The following is a 24793-nucleotide window of genomic DNA, read 5'->3' on the forward strand; positions in this document are numbered from 1 at the left end:
CAGGTGACTCCAATGTTCAGCCAGGTTTGAGGACCACCGACTTCAAGAACCTTCCACGCCCCTCACCCCCGTTCAGCTCCACCTCTCCGGGCTAAATCAATTCCCAGGGCTTGGCCTCTCAGAAAGTGGCCCAAATCCTGAGCCAGAGGAGGGGAGGAGCTGCGGCCCCACCACGGGGCGGCTGCAAACTGGCCCCTGGAGAACTTCCAAAGGTTCCTGGTCAGCCCTTTCAGGGCCACACTCCCAGCACCCATGGGACCATTAATAAAGCCCCAGGAGCCACAAACGTGAGCCCAGAGAAGAGCGTAGGTACCGAAACCCCTCAGAGGGTATGGACAGTTGTCCCACCAAGCGCAGGCACCGTCATACATGATATCCACAAATCGTCTCAGCAAGCCCCAAAATGGCAGGCTGGCCCCGTTCCACCCACGAGAAAGGTGCAGTGACTTGCCCCAACATCCAGAGTGAATGGGCAGAGGATCATAAGAATTAGGGGTGAGGAGTGTGTTTGGGAAATCGAGGGAGAACGTCAGGGTTTTCTTTTTTGTTTTCACCACCAGCCCGAGTATCTCAAGTCCCTGGCACAGTGCTGGCACCATCCAAGCCTGGTTGGTAGCTGCTAAGTAATGCTTGTTGAATGCATGACTAGAGATGTGTAAGCTAGTCCTTACAATAAGGACTGTGGCCAAAGTCCAGAGGGCTGGGCAAAGTCAGTCTTCCTCTCAACAGACAAGGAAAACCCACTGCATTCATTTACTCGAGTGGTATTTTTCATGCATGCTATAGGCCAAGACTGTACTAGACACTGGGCATAAACTGCCTAATAAACCAGAGGCCTTGTCTTTGTGGAGCCTGTAACTAGAGCAGGGTTTGCAAACTTTTTCTGTCAAGGGCTAGATAGTAAATATTTTAGGATTTGTGGGGCACATATGGTCTTTGTCACAACCAAATTCTGCCATTGTAGAGCCAAAGCAGCCAGAGATGATGTGTAAATTAATGGGGTGTGTGTGTTCCAATGAAACAGACACTGGGCCAGATTTAGCCTGCAGACCCTCATTTGCCAACCCCTGGTCTAGAGCAGTAATCTATGAACTGTTTTGACTTCTCATCCTATTAGTAAAAAATTGATTTAAAATGCATCAAAAAATTAGGTGGATTGATGGATGGATAAAAAGATAAAATAGATGGACAGATGTAATGATAGGCTCACGCCTCCAAAAATACCTATTTTATTTATAAATTGTACATGTGCACTCTTTACTATATAGTATACGTTATAAAACACAATTTTGAAAGGAGGAAAAAATAAAGTCTGAAAAGTAAGGAAAACAGCTAAACAAAAAAATTAATACATAATTACAAATTGTGAAACGCGCAATGAAAACAGGAACAGGGTGAATTATACGAGTCAGCCCTTGGCTGTTGGCTTGGAGGAGGACTTTACAGAGCATCTGAATAAGAATCAAGATCTTTCAGTCTCTCTGCATCTCTGTTCCCCCATCTATACAGGCATCTGAATTGTTGGAAGTCTCCAATGGAATAATGAATATCATTAACCATAAAGTGCTAGTCTACTGTAACAGCATATAATTGTTCCTACGATTTCTCAACACGTCACTGTTACTAATTAAGTCTTGGCAGCTCTGAGATGTACAATGTTAATTAAAGCTCAGAGATTCCAAAAAAATTTGGAGTCATAGAATTTTGGAGCTGACAAGAGCTTTAGAAGTCATCTAGCTTCATACTTTCATTTTATAGATGATTCACTTGAGCTCCAAAAAGATTAATTGACTTGCCTGAAGTCACGCAACAAATGTGAGGCAAATCTGGACTAGAAGTTGCATTACCCAACTCTTGATGGGGCCAATTCCGTCTCCCCACACTTGACCTTCATAGGATCTGTGGGAAGCATCTTATTGACTCTCCATCTGGTCCTTGCCCTCATCTCACTATCAGGCTCAGCCAGGCACCTGCTGGAGAAAGCCAGGGGTCCTGCTGCTGCCCAGATGTTCTTTGACCACCAGCCAGCACTGACCCCTCAGTAGGGGGTGGGGCTGCCTGCGCAGCGTAAACCGGTATAACCGTTTCTAGGGGGCAGTTTGGCAACATGTATCAAGGACTTCAAGGATACCCTTGCCTCAATAATTCTACTTCCAGCATTCTGTCCTAACAGAGTAACCGTATACACACAACCGTCATATACAAGATTATTTCTAGGATGAAGCGTTACTCACAAATTTACATATCAAGTTTCATTTCCAGACTCAGAGGGGAGGTTCCTTAAGTGTCCCTAACAATAGGGAATTTTTATATGATTGCTGAATCATTTACATAGAGTATGATACACGCATTAAAAGTAATGACTTTAAAGGGATTTGGGGGCTGGCCCCGTGGCCGAGTGGTTAAGTTCGCGCGCTCCGCTGAAGGCAGCCCAGTGTTTCGTTGGTTCGAATCCTGGGCGTGGACATGGCACTGCTCATCAAACCATGCTGAGGCAGCGTCCCACATGCCACAGCTCGAAGGACCCACAATGAAGAATATACAACTGTGTACCGGGGGGCTTTGGGGAGAAAAAGGAAAAAAATAAAATCTTTTTAAAAAAAAAAAAGGGATTTAAACCTCAATGGGAAAATGTCCATGACATGATACAATAAAGCAAAATAAAATAGATGAGATTTCAGAACACCCCAGTTTTCTGTTGTTGTTGTTCTCCAAAAATGTGTGTATCTACGTAGCTATAAAATGGTTGTGGAGATAAGATTATAAGAGATACATGAAAATGTTGATAGCAGTTATCTCTCAGTGTTAGGATTAAGAATAATTTTTATTTTCCTTTTATATTTTTTTCTTAATTTTCCATATTCTATCTTGTGGTCAAGTCCTAGTTCTAAAATCTGAGAGGAGGAGAATGACATATATACATATGTAAAATTATATGTATTACACATTGTACTATCTATCCACATAGATACGTATATATACAGTTATACGTGGCTTAACAACAGGGATACATTCTGAGAAATGCGTCATTAGGTGATTTCGTCGGTGTGTGAACATCATAGAGTGCACTTACACAAACCCAGATGGGACAGCCTACTACACACCTGGGCTCTGTGCTACTAATCCTATGGGACCACCGTTGTGTACGCAGCCAGTTGATCGCAACGTCGTCATGCCGCATATGACTGTACACACATATATACACTGAGGGAGATATCTAAAGAGATACGTATCTAGCTATTCTATAGATAGGGATACATAGATACATATTTTTATGGGATATGTGACAAACTCTGGCTGTAAGAAGCATCTTCCCTTACCACCATTGGGAAGCCCCATAGAAGAAGGGTGAATGGCTTTGGTTGCAGAGGGGCTGATAAAAATGTCTTCTCAACAAACAACTCCTCTTTCTCTGAGCTAAGACCCTGTCCCAGTTTCTCACCTGTATTTCCCCTACAGTTTTCAGGAAAGTGGACTCTCTCTCAGAGGATATCTCCCTGGCCCAGGCCATTTATGACAAGAAGCTTGTGTCTATGCAGGAAAATCTCCAAGGACTGGGTAAGTGTCCAGTGTCCAAATGTGCTGATGACTATGATGGAAGATTAGTATTAATTGGGGAGAAGTGAGGGCTCCTCCCCATGCCATGGAACCCCAGAGCAGGGCAGCCTTCACCAACCTTCTAAGCACAAGGGGAGGACAGCCATGGCTCCCGGCCTCCCTGTCCAGCTAGAGAACCATCCATTCAAAGAGGGCTGTCATCCTGGGATATACTCAGGAATGGGGCCAGGGGTTCTGTGTGTGGTACAGATCCAGCCAGAGTCTATAGGTGGGCTAGACTGACGAAGACAGTCCATCCTCAAATATCCTCACGTATCTGAAATTATTTTTAAGACCTTCCAGAGCCTCTTGACAAGTCAGCCCCTTCCTCATCACTGCCTTAAAGTGTGCACAATGCATGATGCTCTTGGTCTCCTGCTTTAACTAGGGATGTTCTCATTCTGAGAATGAGACAGAAGGAGCCAAAAATAGAAGGGTTTAGGAGTGGTCTGCTCTGATGGAAAGAGTCCTATTCTGCCGCTAACTACTTGAGTGATATTTGGCAAGCCACTTCTCTGTCCCTCATTTCTTGTCAGTCACAGGGAGAGAAGTCCCGGCACCATCTACCCCAAAAGTTTGTGCGAGGATCAAATAATATAACAAATATAAAAGTATTTGGAGAAATTTTAAGATAAAATGTGAGTGGGAGGTTCCTTGGCAACCTCAGAAGTTATGCAGATGTATTATTGAGAATTTGGTGGCGAGATGGAGGAAATGTCCTAAATCCTACATTTCAGGTCATAGTAAAGATATTTGGTAAAAATAAGATTTCATAGAATGGCAAGGCTTTTTCAGAAAGGATTTCTTAGCAGGATTTAGGAAAGCAAGAGTGATTGAGAAGCCACTTGCCAATTCATTATGCTCTGAAATATTTAATTTAAAGAAGCAAACTTTGTCCCATGATCCTTCAGCAACTCAAAATGTTGTCCCTTTCTCCTGAAGATTTGAAAGCCCCGAACAACTGCTCTTTTTGCCATGAGGCTGGGCAGCTGGGGCAAGAGATCAAAAGACTGCAGGAGGAGCTGGAGGGAATTCAGAAGATGCTTCTGGCTCAGGAGGTCCAACTGGATCAGACCTCTCAGACCCATGAACTGCTCTCCACCACCAGCAGTCAAATCTCCCAGGAGATGGGCAGTTGTTCCTTCTCCGTCCACCAGGTCAACCAGTCTCTGGGGCTCTTCCTAGCCCAGATGAGAGGCTGGCAGGCCACCACAGCCGGCTTGGATCTCTCTCTGAAGGACCTCACCCAGGAGTGCTACGACGTCAAGGCTGCAGTGCACCAGATCAACTTCACCGTGGGGCAGACTTCAGAGTGGATCCACGGGATCCGGCGGAAGACAGACGAGGAGACCCTGACCCTCCAGAAGATTGTCACTGACTGGCAGAACTATACCCGGCTCTTCAGCAGCTTGCGTACCACCTCGGCCAAGACCGGAGAAGTGGTCAAGAACATCCAGGCCACTCTGGGGGCCTCATCACAGCGCATCAGCCAGAATTCCGAGAGCATGCATGACCTGGTGCTGCAGGTCATGGGCTTGCAGCTGCAGCTGGATAACATCTCATCCTTCCTGGATGACCACGAGGAGAACATGCACGATCTGCAGTACCACACCCGCTATGCCCAGAACCGCACAGTGGAGAGGTTCGAGACGTTGGAAGGACGCATGGCTTCTCACGAGATCGAGATTGGCACCATCTTCACCAACATCAATGCCACTGACAACCATGTGCACAGCATGCTCAAGTACCTGGACGACGTGCGGCTCTCCTGCACACTGGGCTTCCACACCCATGCCGAGGAGCTCTACTACCTGAACAAGTCTGTCTCCCTCATGCTGGGCACCACGGACCTCCTCCGAGAGCGCTTCAGCCTGCTCAGCGCCCGACTGGACTTCAACGTGCGCAACCTCTCCATGATCGTGGAGGAGATGAAGGCTGTAGACACGCATCACGGAGAAATCCTTCGCAATGTCACCATCCTACGAGGTGAGAGCCAGATCCAGGCTGGGCTACTATGAAGCTCCCAGAGGGCCTTGGTGATCTTGCCAGACACAGAAGTCCCTGGTTTTAGGTAAAAGTCCTAGTGGGCTAATACAATCCTATAGCAAATGCCTAGGGCAAAGGGCTGCTTTAACATACTTACAAACCTCTTTTGTAAAGGTGTTATGGCTCCTAACTTTCCCTGTCATGCAAATGTGGATTTTATATATGGATCTGTTTAATTGGGTCCACATGGAGAAATAGGCTGACCTCATCTTTTGGAAACTCCATCTCCTCTTGTTTTCTCCCTTCCCGTGCCCTCATTGGTGCTCTCAACCATCCGCCTCTCAGATCCCTGTCACTCTGATGCTCTCTTCTCCTCCCATCTCACCCCTGCATTAATCAGGCTTCTCCAGAGAAACAGAGCCAATAGGAGAGAGAGACAGAATATAAGGAATTGGCTCATGTGATCATGGAGGCTGGCAAGTCCAAAATCTGCACAGCTGATGTCCTGATTCAAATCCAAAGGCTGGAAGCTGCTATAGAACGAGAAAGAGATGATGTGTCAGTTTGGAGGCTGTCAGGCAGGAGAATTCTCTTACTTGGGGGAGGGTCAGTCTTTTGTTCTGTACTAAGGGATACCCTAAGGGATCTCCTGTATTCCAGACATGCTCTTCCTGACCTCCATTGTGGAGTAGTAGCTCAATTTCTCCTTGGTAGTCAGGATCCATCACCCTAGTCAGCACAGTAACTTCTTTTGCCTGTTAATTCAGAGGCATGAGGAGCCCAAAGTAACCAGGCAGAAGTCTTAAATTCCAGTTCAGTGTAATCGTTGTATCTCCTGGCAGAAACATTCCTCCCTTTGGATCTAAGATCTCTAAGCCAGTAGAGCATAAAGTCTTGGAACATGAAGTAAAAATTTTGCTAGTAGATCACTAGGGGTAATGGTGAGTGGTGCCACTCCCATTTCCACTCCTTGATCCCTGGACCTGTGAATCCTGGCTATCAGAGAAACAGCAACACAGACCAGATGCTCATTCAGAGCATATACAGCCCTACAAGATATTTTCACCTGTTAGGTGGCACTGTAACTGAGTCTTAAAAAGCCCTTCCCATCCTTCTATCAAGCCAACTGCTTTAAGATGGTGGGGAACATGGTAAAACCCATGAATTCCATGGTCATGGGCCCACTGCTGCATGTCATGTGCTGTGAAGTGAGTTCCTTGATCAGAAGCAATGCTATATGGAACACTATGATGGTGGATAATGCATTCTATAAGTACATGGATGGTATTTTTGGCAGAAGCATTGGGTGCAGGGAAGGCCAATCTGTAGCTGGAGTAAGTGTCTATTCCAGTAAGAACTAAACCCCGCCCCTTCCCTGATGGAAGCAGTCCACTGTAATCAACCTGCCACCAGGCAGCTGACTGATCACCCCAGAGAGTGGTGCCACATCAGGGGCTCAGTGCTGGTCTCTGCTGCTGGCAGATTGGGCACTCAGCAGTGGCTGTAGCCCAGTCAGCCTCGGTGAATGGAAGTGCATGTTGCTGACCCCTACGTAACCGCCCTCCCTGCCACCAGGGCCACTTTGTTCATAAGCCTATAGGGTGAAGACAGGGTTGGCTGGGGAAAGGGGCCAACTGGAACCCACAGAACAGGTCATCCTATCCACTTGATTATTAAAATCCTTCTCTGCTAAGGTCACCATTTGGTGAGTATTCACATAGGACACAAGTACGTTCAGGTATTTTGCCCATTCAGAGAGGACTATTCACATACCTCTTGTTCAAATTTCCTTGTAACCAATTTTCCAATCATGTTCCTTCCAGTCCCTGATCATCCAGTCAAACCATCGGCCACAGCCCATGAACTGGTACATAATCACACATCTGAGCATTTCTCCCTACAGAAGCCAACACAACAGCCAGGTGCACTGCCAGAAGTGCTGGCCACGGGGAGGATTTCCCATCCCACTGGCCTCAGGGATGTCCCAGAAAGGGCTGTAGTGCTGCAGCCGTCCACTTTCAGGTGAGGCCTGCCTCTCATGCAGGACTATCTGTAAACCAGGCCTGAGTCTTCTCTTCCTCTGTCAACTGATCCTAGGGAACTCCCCAGGAGGCTGCAGGGGCAGGCTGGGAGAGAGAAGGCAGTATAGCAGGAGTGGGGACCATGGACATTTGGGCCACTTCTTCATGTAACTTACTTGTGCCTTCAGGGCCTGCTCAGGCCCAGTCGTCTGTATACCATTTCCGTTTGATGATGGAATGCAGCTCTGCACACCCAACTTTATGGCATAGTGGGTCAGATAACACCCTGTTCGTGGTTGGCACCTCAGGCCGCATGCTTACTTGGTGGCCCATAGCTAAGCATTCACTCTCTACTAAGGCCCAATAGCAGGCCAAGAGCCATTTCTCAAAAGGAGAGTAGTTATCCACAGAGGATGGCAGAGCTTTGCTCCAAAATCCTAAGGACCTGCACTGCAGTTCACTGATAGGGGACTGCCAGGGCCTCCACACGGTGCCCCTATCTGCCACTGACACATCAAGCACCATTGGATCTGCTGGGTCATATGGCACAATGGCAGAGCGGCTTGCACAGCAGCCTGGACCTGTTACAGAGCCATCTCTTGTTCTGCGCCCACTCAAAGCCAGCAGCATTTCAGGTCACTTGGTAAATGGGCTGGAGTAACACACTCAGTTGAGAAATATGTCGCCTCCACAATCCAAAGAGCCTCACTAGGTGTGGTGCCTCTTCTCTGATTGTAGGAAGGGCCAAATGGAACAGCTTCTCCCTCACCTTAGGAGGGATATCTCAACATCACAGGACCCCTAGAAATTTCACTGAGGTAGAAGGCCCCCAAATTTTTGTCAGACTTATCTTTTCATCCTCTGACACACAAATGTCTTACAAATAGTTAGAGCTACTACAAACAGTGAGCTACTGCTTACTTGCTCATTAGGTCCAATTAGCATAATGTCATCAGTGTAATAGACCAGTGTGGTATCTTGTGGAAGACAAAGGAGATCAAGTTCCCTGTGAACTAAATTATGAACAGAGCTGGAGAGTTGATATTCCTCTGAGGTAGGACAGTGAAGTGTGTATTGCTCGCCTTGCCAGCTGAAAGCAGACTGCTTCTGCTGGGCCCTCATGGGCAGGAATGGACAAAAACACATTTGCCAAATTAACAGTTGTGTATCAAGGGATGTATTAATTTTTTGAAGCAATGAAACTATATCTGGTACAGCAGCTGCAACTGGAGTTACCACCTAGCTAAGCTCATGATAATCTACTGTCATTCTCCAAGATCCACCTGTCTTCTGCACAGGCCAGATAGGCAGATTGAATGGAGATGTGGTGGAAATCATCACCTTGCATCCTTCAAGTCCTTGATGGTGGCACTAATCTCGGTGGTCCCTCCAGGAATGCAGTATTGCTCTTGGTTTACTGTTTTCCTAGGTAGAGGCAGTTCTAGTGGCTTCCACTTGGTCTTTCCCACCTAATAGCCCTCGTTCTATATCTTAGGGAACTAATGTGGTGATTCTGCCAACTGCTCAGTATGTGTATTTCGATTATGCATTCCAGGACTGGGGAAATCATGACACGATATGTTTGCGGACCCACTGGACCCACTGTGGTCCACTGAGATGGACCTGAGCTAAAACTCCATTGATCGCCTGACCTCCATAAGTCCCTACTCTGATGGGTGGCCACAGTAATGTTTGCATCTCCTGGAAGCAGTGTCAATTCAGAGCCAATGTCCAGTAGTCCCCACAGTTCTGATTATTTCCTCTTCCCCAATGCATAGCCATCCTGGTGAAAGGCCATATGTCCCTCTGGGGAAGGCTGGGAAAATGATTAACAGTATAAACTTTTGGCAGTGTCCTGGGGTCCTTCCTCAAGGGGACCTGGCCTCCCCTTCATTCCAGGGGTTCTGGGTCTATAAACTGGCTCAAGTCTGAGAATTGATTGAGGGCCATAATTCTTTATATTTATGCTTCAAGTTAGAGTTTTGTTCACTTGACCTAGAACTTTTCTGCCTGTACAGAACAACTAGGAATTGAGTAGGCTTCCTACCTATTTTACTTCTAGGAACGCCACGATCAACTAGCTAACACCATGGTCTGAGCATATGAGACTGCTTTGAGTGCTGCTTTGACTCTGCTGTCCATCACAGTAACTCTTTCCTCCTCGCCTTTGGCGGCTGTGTGCCTCCACTTGGCCCCTGCCATCCCGGATCCAATTACTCTCCCTGTGGTTAGGTTTCCCAATTCAGTGACTGCAGTTCCCACTGTAAAGTCTGGCTCACAGAGAAGAGTGAGCACAGAGCTCTTTAAGGATGCCGGGCTCCCTCACAAATTGATTTCTCACAGTCGTGGTGAAAGGCGTGTCTTCTGGACCCTCCCAGGGTGGGTAAGTAGGTCTCAGATGACAAATCCACTCTGACATGCCAGTCTCAATAAGTCTTTGAATCACTTCCTTTACATTAAACCAAGGCAGTTCGGCCATTTCTAACTTGCTCACTCTGGGTCTCCTTTTGGCCCATATTTCAGCCAAGCAACCAAACCAACTGTTGGAGCCCCTCTTAACTCCCCAAGATGTGCCATTAGATGCTGGATCCCTGCTTGGTGAGCCCTTTCACCGTCATCCCACACCCTTAATATCCATTCCCACACACATTGCCCAGATTTCTACCTGCATAAATTAGAAAACTCAAATAGTTCTTTTGGAGTATAATGTACCTCCTCATGGATCACACTTTGTACCTCACCTTTAGTTATAGGTCTAGAAGCAAAAAAAGGGTCGTGGGCTGGGCCCTGAGGAGAATCAGCATTGTCTCACCTGGCAACTGCCTCGGGCAAGACCATTACCCTTTCCTTGGGCAATGCAGGGTTAATACCCTCTGCCGGGGTCGGGGGGTGGGGGGGATGGGGGTGGGGAGGGGGGGTTGAGAGGTCACTTTTACCGTGGGTGGATGGGCCGGAGAGACTGCTTGCACTGGCAAAGACTCATCAGAATTTAGGGGCTCCATGTCCCCAGCTTCATCAGTCTGCCCACATATCCCCATTCTGACTTTCAGGATCCCATTGCTTCCCAGTCATTGTCCTCACTTTAACAGTGGACACCCTACAAGGCTGGGAGTTCAACCTGCATTGTAATTCAGCCAGTCACAGGATCAGACTGTGGGTTTGATCTCAGCCCTGTGGCTACAGGAAATAAGGGTCTCCTTCAGGGCAGACATAGAAGTTTTCAGGTCATTTTGGGGGCACTTGAGCTGGGAATTTGAATCCCTGAGTTCATCCTTTTCTTTCCATACTTTGTACAATAACATTGGGAGCAACAGCCAATCTCATTATACCCATTATTTTGACAAAAATGTTCAAAAGTATCCTATACATGGTTACCCAGATCCTTGCTTCTTATAAATGGCTGATTAGGAGTCTCCAATGTGTTACATATCTCTATTGCCAGATCACGCCATGGACAATCAGGCTGTCTTTACTACTGGACATAGAGTTATTAGCATCCTTAAATCCAGTCAGATCAGAGAGCCAATTCCAGAAACCCCATACAAATTCAGAAAACTCAACTTTAAAATTCTGTTCCTCTAGCGTCACTCTTGGTACCAAAATCTGTATTAGTCAGGATTCTCCAGAGAAACAGAACCAACCAACAGGATATACATATATATCTCTTGTAGTCCATTAGGATCTCTGGAGCGAGAGATTGATTTATTGTAAGGAATTGAAAGAACTGGCTCTCACAATTCTAGAAGCCAGCAAGTCCCAAGATCTGCAGGGTGAGTCAGCAAGCAGAAGACCCAGGAGAGCTGACGGTACAACTCCAGTCCGAGTCTAAAGGTCTGAGACCCAGGAGAGCCAAGGGTGTAGTTGCAGTCTGAAGGCTGGTGAGCTCAAGACCCAGGGAGAGCCAAGGTTTCAGTTTGAACTCAAAGGCAGGAAAAAGCTGATGTCCCAGTTTGAAGTGGTCAGGCAAGAGGAGTTCCCTCTAACTCAGCCTTTTTTTTCCCCCTCAGGAAGATTGGCCCTGAGCTAACATCTGTGCCCATCTTCCTTTATTTTACATGTGGGATGCCTGCCGTAGCATGGCTTGATAAGTGGTGTGTAGGTTTGTGCCAGGGATATGAACTGGCAAACCCCAGGCCGCCAAAGAGGAGTGCATGAACCTAACCACTATTCCACCATGCAGGCCCCTCTAACTCAGCCTTTTTGTCCTGTTCAGGCCTTCAACTGACTGGATGAGGCCCACCCGCATTGGGGAGGGCATCTGCTTTACTCAGTCTATCCGTGTGAATGCTAATCTCCTCCAAAAACACCCTCACAGGCACACCCATGACCAAATATGTGGGCACCCCGTGGCCCATCAAGTGGACACATAAAATTAACCGTCAGAGGCGACATCTGATCTGAGCCCTGAGAGAGGAGGAGGAGTAAGTCAGGTACAGCATCACGCATGGATGAGCGGAGGAGCTCCAGGGGGAGGGAGCCATGCGTGCAAAGATCCTGAGGAGGGAGTGTGCGGCACACCCACTGTCTCCTTTCATTCTCGTGATCCCTGAAACTGGGAACCCAAAAAGCCGCTGGTGAAGAACTGGATACCGCGTGAGGTCTAGCCAAGCTCATACAGCTAGCAAGGAATGGACGCAGGATTCAAATTCAAGGCAGTTCAGGGCCAAAGTCCCAAGCTGCCTTGAGCGGCCTCCTTCCCCAAAGTCACATAAAACCCTGTCCCTCTAAAAACACCTGAGCAAACAAGATATTCTTCTTGGTGACAGCACAGGCTGCCTAGTATAGCCACTGTAGCCCACGCCTGTCTCCTCCCCACCATTTCCCCAACAAGGGCCTGACCTCTTCTTCCCCTTGGGGCAACTCTGCCCCCAACTTACCCTTAGAGTCCATATCCAGAGAGGGTTATCTGGTCCACTCTTTCAATTCACTTGAAATGCTCTGTGGCTTCTGCTAAGAGTACTTCATTCTGAAGTAAACACTGTAGCGGTCAGCTCGGGCTGCGCACTGAGTCCCACAGCCTGGGGGCTTCAACAACAGAAATGTAGTGTCTCACAGTCCTGGGGCCTGGAAGTCTGAGATGAAGGCGTTGTGAGTTAGCTCCTTCTGAGGGCTGAGGGCATCTGTTCCAAGCCTTGGCTTGTGGATGGCTGTCTTCTCCCTGTGTCTCTTCATATCATCTTCCCTCTGTGAGTGTCTGTCTCTGTGTCCAAATTTCCCTTTTTTATAAGGACACTAGTCATTCGGATTAGGGGGCCACCCTAATGATGCCTGTAAACTTGCTTACTTCTGTCAAGAGCCTAGCTCCAAGCAAGGCCGTATTCCAGGGCTTAGGACTTTAGCATATGAATTTTGAGGGGATACAATTCAACTCATAACAAATACCATTACCTTTTCATTCTGCTCCTTCACAGCAGTATTTCCAACAGTTTTCCTCCTGGAAAAATGGTCCGAAAGACTCTTAATCAGACTCCCTTACACCAGGAGTTTGGATGGCCATCCCCAGGTTCCCTAGAGCCTTCCCAGGATGTCTTTGTGGGAAGAATATTCAACCTGAAAATACAGCAAATATTGACTCTAGAGAACAGCATAAGTAGCCACTGAGATCTGGCAGTTCCAGAACCTATAGTTTATATTTGTGGGGCCGAACATCTGGGCCCGATCATCCAGGGAGCTCCGGGAGGGAGGGGGGAGGGCCCCACGATCCTAGATAGATCTGGCTCCAAGCAAAGTCATAGTCTGAGGAACTGGAACCAACGTCTCTGGTTCTCTAGTTCACTCTAACCATTAGTCTCAATCTTGGGTTGCCTTTATTTTATATCATTGAGCATTTCTACTGCCACTAGGGCTAATTTTTTCTTTAATCTAGATTGGTGGTGTTGGGGGCTATGGGGAAGTAGATCTTGTTGGTCCATTGTCATATTTTTGCAACAAAACCAGGTACTGAGTATTTCCTTGGTAACTGAAACCTTTCCACAATATGTCACCTAAAATAGGTCTCTGTGTGACCTCTACGATGCAGTGTTCCAGTGAAGGCATTCGTAAATGGTTCTTATGGTTCATCCTCTGGTAATTTTGTATTTTGGTTGCATTCAACCTAAAAATACATGAAATATAAAGCTTCCTGATGACAAAGCCCATCCACAGACTTTGTTTCATTTTAGCCTCACAACCACCTTTGTACAGTGGACAAGGCAGGTGTGGGTGTCTTTATTTTATAGAAACGTGACCTGAGACTGGGGTTAAGAAATGAGCTGAAGGTCACACTGTGATTTAAAATCCTGACCCCTTGCCAGGGCTCTGAGATGCATACATCCAGTGCCCAGCCAGAAGCTGGGCATGAGCTGGCAGGTACCAAAAAGGCACCTTTACTCAGGTCCTGCTCTGGCGTGGGGTGTGAGGCAGAGAGTGGAGAAGGGGAGATGGGACCAAAAGGGTTGGCAGGGAACCGTTTGAAAACCTTATTCTGAGTATAAGCCAACAATAGTCGTAGGAATTTATATCTGCTCCTGTCCTAATAATGGCAGAGTTCTCCTCGAAGGACCTCATCTTAGCTGGAGAGCAAGGTGGGATGTCTGTTTGAGCCACATCTGACTCTTGGTTCAACCTCTGCACGTTTGTTTAAACTGTGTCTATTGGCAAACATTCCTCTTGGTTGTTAGAGCACCGCATGTAAAATCTCTCACATCTGAAAGAAAATTCTAGAGACAAAATGTACATCCCTTCCTCCAGGAACTCGTCACTCACTCATTCACTCACACAAAGACAGGTGCCGACAGGCTCTGATGCTGGACCTGGCAATGAGGTCTCCCTCTGGTCGGAGCTGAGAACAAAAACAGAATAAAGAGAGCAAGACAGCAAGGGCCACAGCCAGTGTGGAAGGGGCCAAGTCCTGCCGGAAGGGCAAGGATTCTTCAACTGCACGGGAGGGAGCCTGGCTTCTAATTCGCTCTGTGTCTTTAGGCAGAGTCACTTAATCTTTCTATGCCTCTGGGGTTTTTTTCATCTGTAAATGAAAGGATAAGACCAGCTGTTCTCTGAGACCTCTTCCAGCTCTGTGATTAATTCCCAGCCTCCCTTTGCTCAACAGAGAGGCGTGGCACTTCCACGGCATTTGCGCCTCTCAAAGAATATCTCTCCCTTCCTGCTCTGGAGGATGACTTCTGTGTCTATGCTAGAGAGTGTCTCTCCTGGGACTCTCACTTGGGAATTGGAGACAGGAAACCATCCATCATCACTTATTAGCTGAGCGACCTTGGACAAGGTTCTTGGCTACTTTCAACTCAGTTTCCTCATCTGCAAATAGGAATATTAATACCTGTCCTATCTCCATATCCCACAGGGTAGCTGTGAGTATCAGTATTAACAGCGGATGTGAACAAGTTTTGTAAAATATATAAGCGTGTCCTAATGTAAGAGATGATTCTGCATCTAATTTGCTTGATGGTGGGCTCCTCGTCCCAGCAGAGTGCCTGGCCCTTGAAAGCTATTATGGAAAGCTTTGCTCAGTGAATGCTACACGAAAGCGTGAACAGAGGGGAGAAGCTGAGGATGGGCAAGAAAGGCGAGATACAGAGGTGTTCAATTTGTAAACCTCTTGCATCAGCACCACTCTCCACCCTACTCCCACGCTCAAAGTGCTTAGGAGTTTACATGTTAAAAAGGAAAAAGGAGAGAAGGTCACATCACTCTGCAGTTTAGGGCAGAGGAGCTGGGGAGGTGGCAGGGAGGAGACTGCAGTGGAGGATTAGATTTGCTTGCTGTCGAGCAGCCAAAGCGATCGATGAAAAGGAGTACCATGCAAGCTTCCGTTGGTACCTGTGGTGACCGTGACACTGGCCTATTCCTGATGCACTCTTACTTCTAGGGCACAGTTCTTGAGGAGTGTTTTCCTACTGCTTTGTCAGCCTTGAACTCCAATTACTGTCTCCCCAGCACCACAGGACAGAATGAATGAGGCCGAACGCTCTGCTCAGCTTCTCTGCTCCGTGCTCCTCATTGCAAATGCACGCAGATTCCTTTTCTCCTGACTCTCCACCCTGACCCTTGGCAGCCCTGAGCTCCAGTCCCAGTGAAACTGCTGGAAGCCCTCCTCTGCTCCTCGGCCCAACAGCTGCAGCCTTTTGTTAGGCTCCTCAGCCTCTCTGCCCAAACCAATTACTAGTCCACAAATGCCTTGAGAGGAAGAGCGGCCAAGAAAGTCAGGCTTACTTCACCCAGCCTCCCTGCTCCCTGCGATCTGGGCCCTTGATCGCTCTCCAAAGCCTTCAGAGGACGTCTTGGTATTTTATCTAATCTCTCTGGTTGTTCTCGGTGGGAGGTTGAGTCTGTTACAAACCAGTCCATTATAGGCAGAAGTGGAAACCCACAGGCATGTGTGCAACGCTCCTCAGGTGACAGTAGCCAGGACTGAGAGTCCCTCATCCGGGCCAGTATTCCCATAGAACAAGGGAGCCTGAAGTCCAAAGAGGGACAAAGACTTAAGCAGCCACCTACTTTGTTAATACCAGAGCCGGGCCTCAGCCCTAGTCCCCCGAAGTGCAGGCCAGTGTGCCTTCCACGGCACCAGGCCAGTCTCGCGAGAGGCACCGCTTCTGGTTGTTTCCTTCTCCCCAGGTAAGCTGCCTGTGGCCTCGCACTGTGAGACGCTCTGAGGGCCCTCCCGCCGTGCAGAACCCCACCCATGGGCCGGCAGTGTTTGTGCCCTGAGAGCTTGGTGCTTCTGCTCACCCCCCACCCTCTCCCTGTTCCCAGGGCAGACCACCTACTTGTCCCAGACATGCTGTCAGTTGTGGCTCTACCCTAATGGGCTGAGATGGCCTAATTACAGCCTGTGGCTTCCTGAGTAATTATGGGCCTCCCCGGACTCCAGGATGCTCTGCTCCCCTCTCCCAACCCCACCCCTCAGCCCCTGCTGCGTGCTACCTCCTTTGTCTCCAATGTCCCCCTGCTCAGAGCAGCACTTAGCACCCCCTCTCTTGCCCTTCAGCCCTGCCGATACCAAGATCTCATTACGGGCTATGTCTATCCTGGAGAGCGCCTGGGTCAGCCTCTGTCCACATTCCTTCCCCCTACGCTAACCACTAAACTACCGCTGTTGACTTCCTCCTGGGCCAGACCCTGGTCCCACCAGCTCTGCCTGTGCCCGCATGATTCATGGCTGGCCTGGGAGGGATGGGCGGAGGCTCGGCTCACCTGAGGAAGACAGGCCTTCAGGTTTCCCCCTCGTGCTCTGTGGGGACCCTCACTCTCCTCCAGGCAGCACCAGGGCAGGAAGACTGGCAGTGGGAGGACAGGGGGCTCGAGAAAGGGCCAGGATCCCCAGCCGCAGAGTGATGAAGAGCAGCGGCAGCAGGGTGGGGGGAGGGAGTGTGGGTCTCAGAGCTTCTCAGGCAGGGGTTTGAATCCTGTCTCTGCCCCTCAATGGTTGGTAAGCTTGGGCAAGTTGCCACTCTCTGTACCAGGGTTTCTCATCTGTAAAATGGGGCGACAGATGCAATGTATGGACTGGGGACACACAGAGATAAGCCTGACGCTCTCTGCTCTCATTGCCCTTCCCTATTCCGAGAGCAGGCAGGTCACAGAGGTGCTGAAGAGCCGAGCCAGGGCCGAACGCTGCAGCACCGGCCTGGGCACACCAGCACAACGGGCTCCAGCCACCAGCTGGGACGTAGGCGGCCAGCGTAGCCAGCACCTGCAACACAGTAGTCCTGAGGAAGCCACCCACTTGATTCCACAAAGCTACTGCCTGGGAACCTGTCTGGGTTCTCAGAGACGGGGTCAGCCGTGGCAGCTGTGGCTGGGGGTATGGCGAGGGAGGCAACTGTTTTCCTCGCAGTCCTCTTTGCTGGAAGCTGCAGCTCCTGGGGGAATGAGGTGGACAGTGTGACCCAGGCTTCTGCACAGACCTTCCCCGTGGGCATGCGGGTACCCAGCCTTCCCCATCCAGGGAAAGACATCTGAGAGCTTCCCCAGAAAGAGGAGCTGAGGGGCTTGTGGGGAGGGACGAAAGGGGGCCCTTTTCTCTCTGCCTTTCTCCCACTCTGTTGGCACAGAAATCCTTAGACATCCTCACAGTCAGTTGCTGTGATCCTCAGGGGCCAGGGAGGAGAGGGCACCTGACGAAGATGGTGGCATGGGAAGGAATGGCCATGGGGAGAGAGTGAGGGGGCTCCCACTGGACCTGGGGGCCAGGCAGGGCTGGGCATCCTTGTCAAGGTGAGACTTCTCAGGCTTTTCCTCAATTGAGGCTGGAGGTGGGGATTGTGGACCCTCCATCCAGGGGACAAGAGTGGAAGCCACAGAAGTGGTTGTGAGAACAGAGAGTGAAGGACCAGGGAGCTGGGGGTGAGCCTTGGGGAGCCGTGTTCCTAGAGCAGGCAAAGGAGCCTAAAGAAGCAGGCGGAGGAGCAGGGACAGTCAGGAGGAGGGGAGGTCCTGGAGCCACTGGGGCCCTGAGGAACTGGTGGGTGCAACTCGCAACTTCATAGATGTGCACCCGAGCTCCAGAATGGGCAGGACTTGCCCAGCATGGCTCCAAGGCCCTCCAACTCCCGTCCACATGCACAGCCTCCAGGGGCCTCTCCACCTCTGAAGCTCTGCTTTTCCAAGCCTCAGCTGGCCCAGGTGCCAAGGGCAGAGTTGGGGTGAAGACAGGCGCCGTGGCCTTGCCAGTTTCCAGCAAGTCCTGCCAGGCGGCGGGGAGGCGGTTCCTGGGCGGGCATCTCCCTGTGCCTTTGTTGTTCTGTGTTATTCTGGCTGCCATGCTTGGGGAGGGGGGCTCACTCTGGACCAAAGGGCAGGTCCCTCCTCAGGGCTGCTCCCAGCCCAGGTTGCTGCCGCTACCAGCCAGCCCCACCCCCACCTCCAGCCAGCCCGATGACAGAATCCCAGCCTGTGCGGCTGGCAGGCCATGTGAGCCAAGCCCACGCAGGGCCCCATCCCTGCTGTGTGTGGGAGGTGGGCATGGGCAGGCAGTGGCAGGGAATGGCTGGAAGGTTTTTATTGGCCCTGTGGGGCTGACGGTCTGGGCTCTGGTTTCCAGTTTAGATGGTAATAGAGGACAGTATTCACGGACACTGTGTTCCACTTAGAAACACTCCGGGAAGGAGACGACGGGGGAGGAGGGGGCGGGGGGGCCAGGAGCAGCATGGGGAGGTGGGGGAGGGCAGCAGGTAGCCTCAGCCAGGACTAACAGCAGTGGCGGCTGCATTAGCCGTGGAAGGGGCCCTGACGCCACAGAACTGGACCGTGGCCCCTGGGAGGGCTCCCAGCAGACGGGATCCTTCTCTCTGAGAGGCCCACCTGGCTTCTGTTTCTTCTCAGAGACTCCTGGGGATATCACTTGATCTCTCAGAGCTTTGGTTGCTTCCTCTGTGAAATGAAGGAACTGGACTAGCTCCCAACTGGCTCAAAAGCTCTAGGATTCTCTTGCAAAGAGGATGATGTAACTGCGGACTTCTGAGGGAGGGCTGAGCCCGGGCATTAGAATTCACCTCCCAGGCCAGCCCTGGGGTTCGCTGCTCCAGGCCCCCACCCGGTGAGCCTGTGACAGGACCAGTGAAGAAAGCCAGGCCTTGCTGTGCCTTGGCCTCGTGGGGGCTGAAACTTCTCCACGACTACTGCCCTCCCCAGGCCAGATGGTTCTGTCTCCTCTGTGCTCCTGGGGCATACAGATGTGCCTTGGGCAGACTGACAGCCATACTCTGCTGTGTGTCCTCAGGGCTGACACGGGTCTGAGAGGTGGTCACTCCCTGACCTTCATGGCTGGAAGGATAGTAAGGTCACCTGACCCCTGACTTGGGTGCTAGCCTGGGCTCTTTGAGGAATGGCCATGTCTTCACCTTGGCGTGTCCCCCAGGCCGCAGGCCAGAACTGGGTGGCAGCAGGGTCCACAGCTGTTTGGTGAATCACCTTCTTCAAGCATACCCTGAGCTTTCCCTGCTGTGTGCCAGGCTTTGTGCCCAGGGTGGGGGATATGAGCCATGGTCCTCTGTCTCCCTCAGGCTCTCAGTCTAGTGGGGTCCACCAGATAGGCACAAGGGTTTCCTTTCACTGTACTGTGACTTCTCTTCTCTCTATATGTCCACTAAAAGATTCAGAAAGTGGTAGCCCCAAGAGCTCAGAGAAGAGGTGGAGTGGTCAGAGTGGGCTTCCTGGAGGAGGTGCCCTTTCTGTGGGCTGTCACTGTGCCCACGCACTCACCCTGGGAGACGTCTGCTTCTCATGCCTCATTTTCTCCTCTATGTCCCCTGACTCCACCTCTGGATCCCTAAGCAGTCATGGGCAATACCTGGGGTTAGATGGGGGGTTGGGGAAGGGAGTGAGACCACAGGAGATGTAGAAGGCCAGGTTGGCCTCTGGAGGGGACAGACAATCCTGGACAGCCTTGGCCTTGTCCCAGAGCTGTCCAGCTCTCTCAGTCCCCAACTCGAGTGCACAAGTGGAACTATGGACAAGCCCTGAAGGCACAATGAGTGCCCGCTGTGCCCCAGGCCTCGTCTCAGATACTTCCCGTGTTATTTCAGAAGCCGATCGGCAGCCTGCAGGTGAGTATTCTCATTCTCACATCACAGATGGGAAAGCCGCCTCAGAGAAGTCAAGTGACAGCTTGAACTCCCGGAGCCTGCAGCTGGCAGACCTGGGCTCTGCGTTGTCTAACCCTCGGGCTGTGCCCACTGCACCACACCCACTTCATGGGGAGCCTCGGGGGACCTGCCCCTCATAGACTGACCTTTCCCCTCTTCTCTCCAACCCTAGGTGCCCCTGGCCCTCCAGGACCAAAAGGACTCAAGGGAGATCTGGGTGTGAAAGGGCCTGTTGGTGGCAGAGGACCAAAAGGAGACCCCGGCAGCTTGGGACCCCCGGGACCCCAGGGTCCTCAGGGGCAGCCTGGGGACACCGGACCTGTGGGAGAAAGGGGGCCGGTTGGCCTGCGAGGTTTCCCAGGCCTCAAAGGCTCAAAGGGCAGCTTTGGAACTGGAGGCCTGAGAGGACAGCCAGGCCCCAAAGGGGACGTGGGGCCCCCAGGGCCAGAGGGGCCCCCAGGGTCTCCAGGGCCAGAGGGGCCTCAGGGAAAACCTGGGATTGCTGGGAAGACAGGGTCACCAGGCCAGCGGGGGCCCACGGGACCTAAGGGTGAACCAGGCATCCAGGGTCCCCCTGGCCTCCCGGGGCCCCCAGGCCCACCGGGAAGCCAGAGCCGCTACTGAGGAGTGCCCCTGCCCCAGACTCTACCACAGAGAATGCCGGGAAGGGGGCTCAGGGCAGAGTGAGCCCCCAGAAAGCCACACCTACAGACAACTGTGGTATTTTGATCTCGAAGGGCCTTCCCCCAGGCCTGCCCTGCACTTCCAGGCTCCCCAGTAGTGACTGTACCATAGAAAGCAGCCCCTCACACACACGCACACATTTCCCTGCTGGCCGGGGGGCTGACTGGGTTTCTCTGGCTGGGCAGGAGGACAGGGCAAGAGAAGACGCTCCTCTCCCGTGACTGAGCCTGCCAGGGAGGTGGCTACCTCGGGAGGAAGGTCTTGAATCTCTCTCTGAATTGGTGGTGACCAACCCCAGTCTTTCTGGCGTCTTCACACCCATCCGAGCCAGCAGTTGCCTGAGGCTCCCAGTGGCTGAAAAGACCCAGGAACAGCTTTCCAGGGGATGGTGTTCAAACTCCAGGGACAAGGTAGATTGGGCAACCACAAGACCCTCCCCTTAGCCATGGAACAGAGTCCCAGGAGCTGCCCCTGCCTCACACAGGACAGAGGAACTCCACGGGGCCATCATTCTCGGGTCCCACGCATGGCGACCCTGGCGAGTTCGGCGTTTTTTCACATCTGCGGAAGATGCCTTGCTTCATCCTTGCCTTCACCTCTCAGGAGCATCCTCGAAGGAATCCGAGCAGGAGTTGCATCTGCACGGGGAGACTATCCAGGTCCTAGAACATTCTGCCAAAGCGGGGCACAGCACCCAGAAAGCTGGAGGAGGGGAGGCAGAGGCCAGTGTGAAGGTGCTGCGTGCAAACCTGCCTCCCTTGCTTCCCTGAGGCCAGCCCGCTCCATTCCTGGGGTAGGCCCCTCTGTGATGGTTGAAGGAGGGTCAACCCCTGATAACAGGGTGACTCTCCCCTCCCGCACCTGGCTCTCCTCCTGCCCACAGCTGCCCACTGACCTCACACCACCGTGACCCAGAATGGCCCGAGGCCTCTCTGCACAGGCAGCAAGACCAGATGAGGAGGGAATGGCCTGAATCCGCAGGAGGCTCACTTTGAAGTCATCCTTGCCCACCTCCGACTTCCTGCACACACTGGCAGAAAGGAGCCCTGGGAAGCTCCCACCGCAGGGTAAAGGCCACCCATAGGCTTAACTCGTTGTAAAGCTGTCCTCCCTTTGTGTTCAAACAGATTCTGACCTCCCCTGGGGTGGGGGCATGGAGCTGTCTTCTCCCCAGTCTGACTCAGAGACCAGCCCTTCCACCCACGCCCCCCTTTCCAAAAGCCTTAACGCCATCTCCCTTCTTGTAATAGATGTGCAACTGGTTTGCACGCCTGCCCCCACTGCCATGTAAGTCTCCTGTCTACATATGATATCATGCGACATAGTATTACTGACTCAGTAAAGAGCTATTTCTAGGAGGGGGGTGTCTTCTGGTCCTTTCTGCCCAGCCAGGGGCATGACGCCTCCAGGGGCTCCACCTCCCCTGGGCTTTGAAGTGGAATCAGTGGACGAGGGGTCCCCTAGATATTCAGACCCCCTGTGGGGTCTGGGTCTGAAACCCTGGCCCCTCACTCCAGAGACCCTGAGCTCTGCCGAGAGTTCACCATGGTCCTGTGGGGGCCAGGGATGAAGGGCGTGTGGGGGAATTAGCCATGAGGAGCAGGGAGCCAGTGGGCAACAAGGCGAGCTTTCTTCATCTTGCAGCAGGGCTCTATCCCTTTTTGGCTAAAATGAGATTGGAAAATAAGACGGGCGTGGACACCTGGGTGATACTTCTTTTGTCTCTAAAACAAGGTGATAAAATAGGAAAGTAGGAAGAGACCAGGCCAGACCTGCCCCAAAGAACCTGGCTTTCCAGGGTCCACAGGAAAGAGAGGACAGCCAGGTCGCCCGGGAATCCGCTGGGCCTGCTCCAGGAAGCAGGACTGCATGTGGGGCTCTGACCTCGGGAACAGCTTTTAAGACATATGTCTTAGTCCATTTGGGCCGCTATAACAGACACCGTGGACTGGAGGCTTGTAAACAACAGACACTTATTTCTCACAGTGCTGGAGGCTGGAAGCTCCAGGTCACAGTGCCACGATTCAGCATCAGTGAGAGCCTGCTTCCTGGACCGTAGACCACTTCCCACTGTGTCCTCACATGTTGGGGGGGGAGGTTTCTGGGCCTCTTTTGTAACGGCACTAACTCCATTCATGAGGGCCCCACCCTCATGACATATTTACCTCCTAAAGGCCCCACCTCCTAATACTGTCACATTGGGAGTTAGGTTTTCAATGTATAAATTTGGGGGGACACAAACATTCAGTTTATGGGAGCATAGTAACCTCATTCACTAATAGACATTGCCTAGTGCAAGCCCTGTGCCCTGTTTTGCTTTTTTATTTTGGGGGGTGGGGGTGGGAAAGGGTGGGTCTTAGTCAGGGTTCTCTAGAAAAATAGATATATATGTAGAGAGAGAGAGAGGTGCTGAGAAGTTCCATTATCTGCCACCTACAAGCTGTAGACCCCAGAGGGCCAATCATGTAGTTCCAGCCCGTGTCCAAAGGCCTGAGCACCAGGAGAGCCAACAGTGTAAGTCCCAGCCCAAGGGCAGCAGAAGCCCCATGTCCTAGCTCAGCAGTCAGGCAGACAGAGAGAATCCTCCTTCCTCCACGTTTCTCTTCTATTCAGGCCCTCAACAGATTGGACGATGCCCATCTGCTTCAGTGATGGCAATCTTTACTCTGTCTACCAATTCAAACGCTAATATCCCGGAAACACCCTCACAGACACACCTAGAAATAATGCTTAACCAGATATCTGGGCATCCTGTGATCCAGTCAAGTTGGCACATAAAATTAACCCTCACAGGGTGCTTAGTAGAGGAAATGAACAGAGGTGGAAGAATGGGGATGGGGCCGAATGGGACCACGGCACAAGGCCGTCACCATTTCCTCCACTGCCATGGTATCATGGGGTCTCCCCTCCCTGCCAACACCTGAGATGTGTTGAGCATCGATTAGGTACTGTGGGGGCTCCAGGGGTGAAGGAGGCATTGCCCTGCAGGTGCTCACCTCTAGTTGGGGAGAGGGGCACATGGACAGCTCTCCACGTGTGCAGTGCGTGGGCAGGCCAAGGGCTGGAGAGGATAGGTCCCTGGGGACAAGTCTGACAGGTGAGGCTGAGCAGGCAGGGAGGGTATCACCCAGGTGGTGGCACAGGGATGATGGGCTTTAACGAGGCAGCGATGAGGTTCCAGTGGTGTCATTTCACAGTCTGGGTCCCCAAGAAAACCTCTAGGAAACTCAAACTAACTGTGCAGGTTGGGGTGGAGGGCATGCCGGGCAGGGGCATCGTGGGTGTGGGCCAGCATGAGCACGGACTCCCGGAGAACGGGGCCTGGCAAGTGGGAGCAGGGAAAGCCTGATCATGAGGGCAAGCCAATGTCCTGGAGTCAAAATCCAAGGAAGTCAGATCTAGGGTCAATTCCAAGGGATGAGTCGGGAACCAGAATGAGAGACAAGGCCACAAGGGTCAAAAACTGAGGTGAGTCGAGAACATAAAAGCCAAGACATAAAAACTCAGGGGTCCTAGACAATTGCCACCAACACGTCCCTGGCCATGTGGTTTGGGGGAATCAGCCTGATTCACAGGCAGTCGCCCCCACCCTAAGGCCCAGGCCTCTGGTTTCTCTGGCCACAGGGGTCCTCTCAACCTCTAGCAAGGAAATAAGGGAGAGACCTGCATGATAAGAACACAGCAGGTTGGGGCTGGCCCGGTGGTGCAGCGGTTAAGTTCGCACGTTCCGCTTCTCGGCGGCCTGGGGTTCGTCAGTTCGGATCCTGGGTGCAGACATGGCACGGCTTGGCACGCCATGCTGTGGTAGGCACCCCACATATAAAGCAGAGGAAGATGAGCACCCTGTTAGCTCAGGGCCAGGCTTCCTCAGCAAAAAAGAGAAGGACTGGCAGTAGTTAGCTCAGGGCTAATCTTCCTCAA

The 24793-nt window shown here is 51.3% G+C and overlaps 1 protein-coding gene across 2 annotated transcripts in view; it reads left to right on the forward strand.

The window, feature by feature from the left end:
* The window catches only part of SCARA3 (scavenger receptor class A member 3), a 43108-nt gene extending 20878 nt beyond the window's left edge, over positions 1-22230 (forward strand). The window contains exons 4-6 of one of the 2 annotated variants that reach the window (XM_023636196.2): positions 3460-3558; positions 4540-5583; positions 20361-22230. In XM_023636196.2, coding sequence (XP_023491964.1) covers positions 3460-3558; positions 4540-5583; positions 20361-20812 — 1595 coding nt within the window. In that variant the 3' untranslated portion in view covers positions 20813-22230. Of the gene's footprint in view, positions 1-3459; positions 3559-4539; positions 5584-9666; positions 10088-20360 lie in introns of those variants that run through there. The other variant, XM_023636198.2, reaches the window with a different exon arrangement.
* The last annotated feature ends 2563 nt before the right edge of the window (positions 22231-24793 follow it).

This window comes from Equus caballus, chromosome 2, assembly GCF_041296265.1.
Source record: "Equus caballus isolate H_3958 breed thoroughbred chromosome 2, TB-T2T, whole genome shotgun sequence".
NCBI lineage: Eukaryota > Metazoa > Chordata > Mammalia > Perissodactyla > Equidae > Equus > Equus caballus.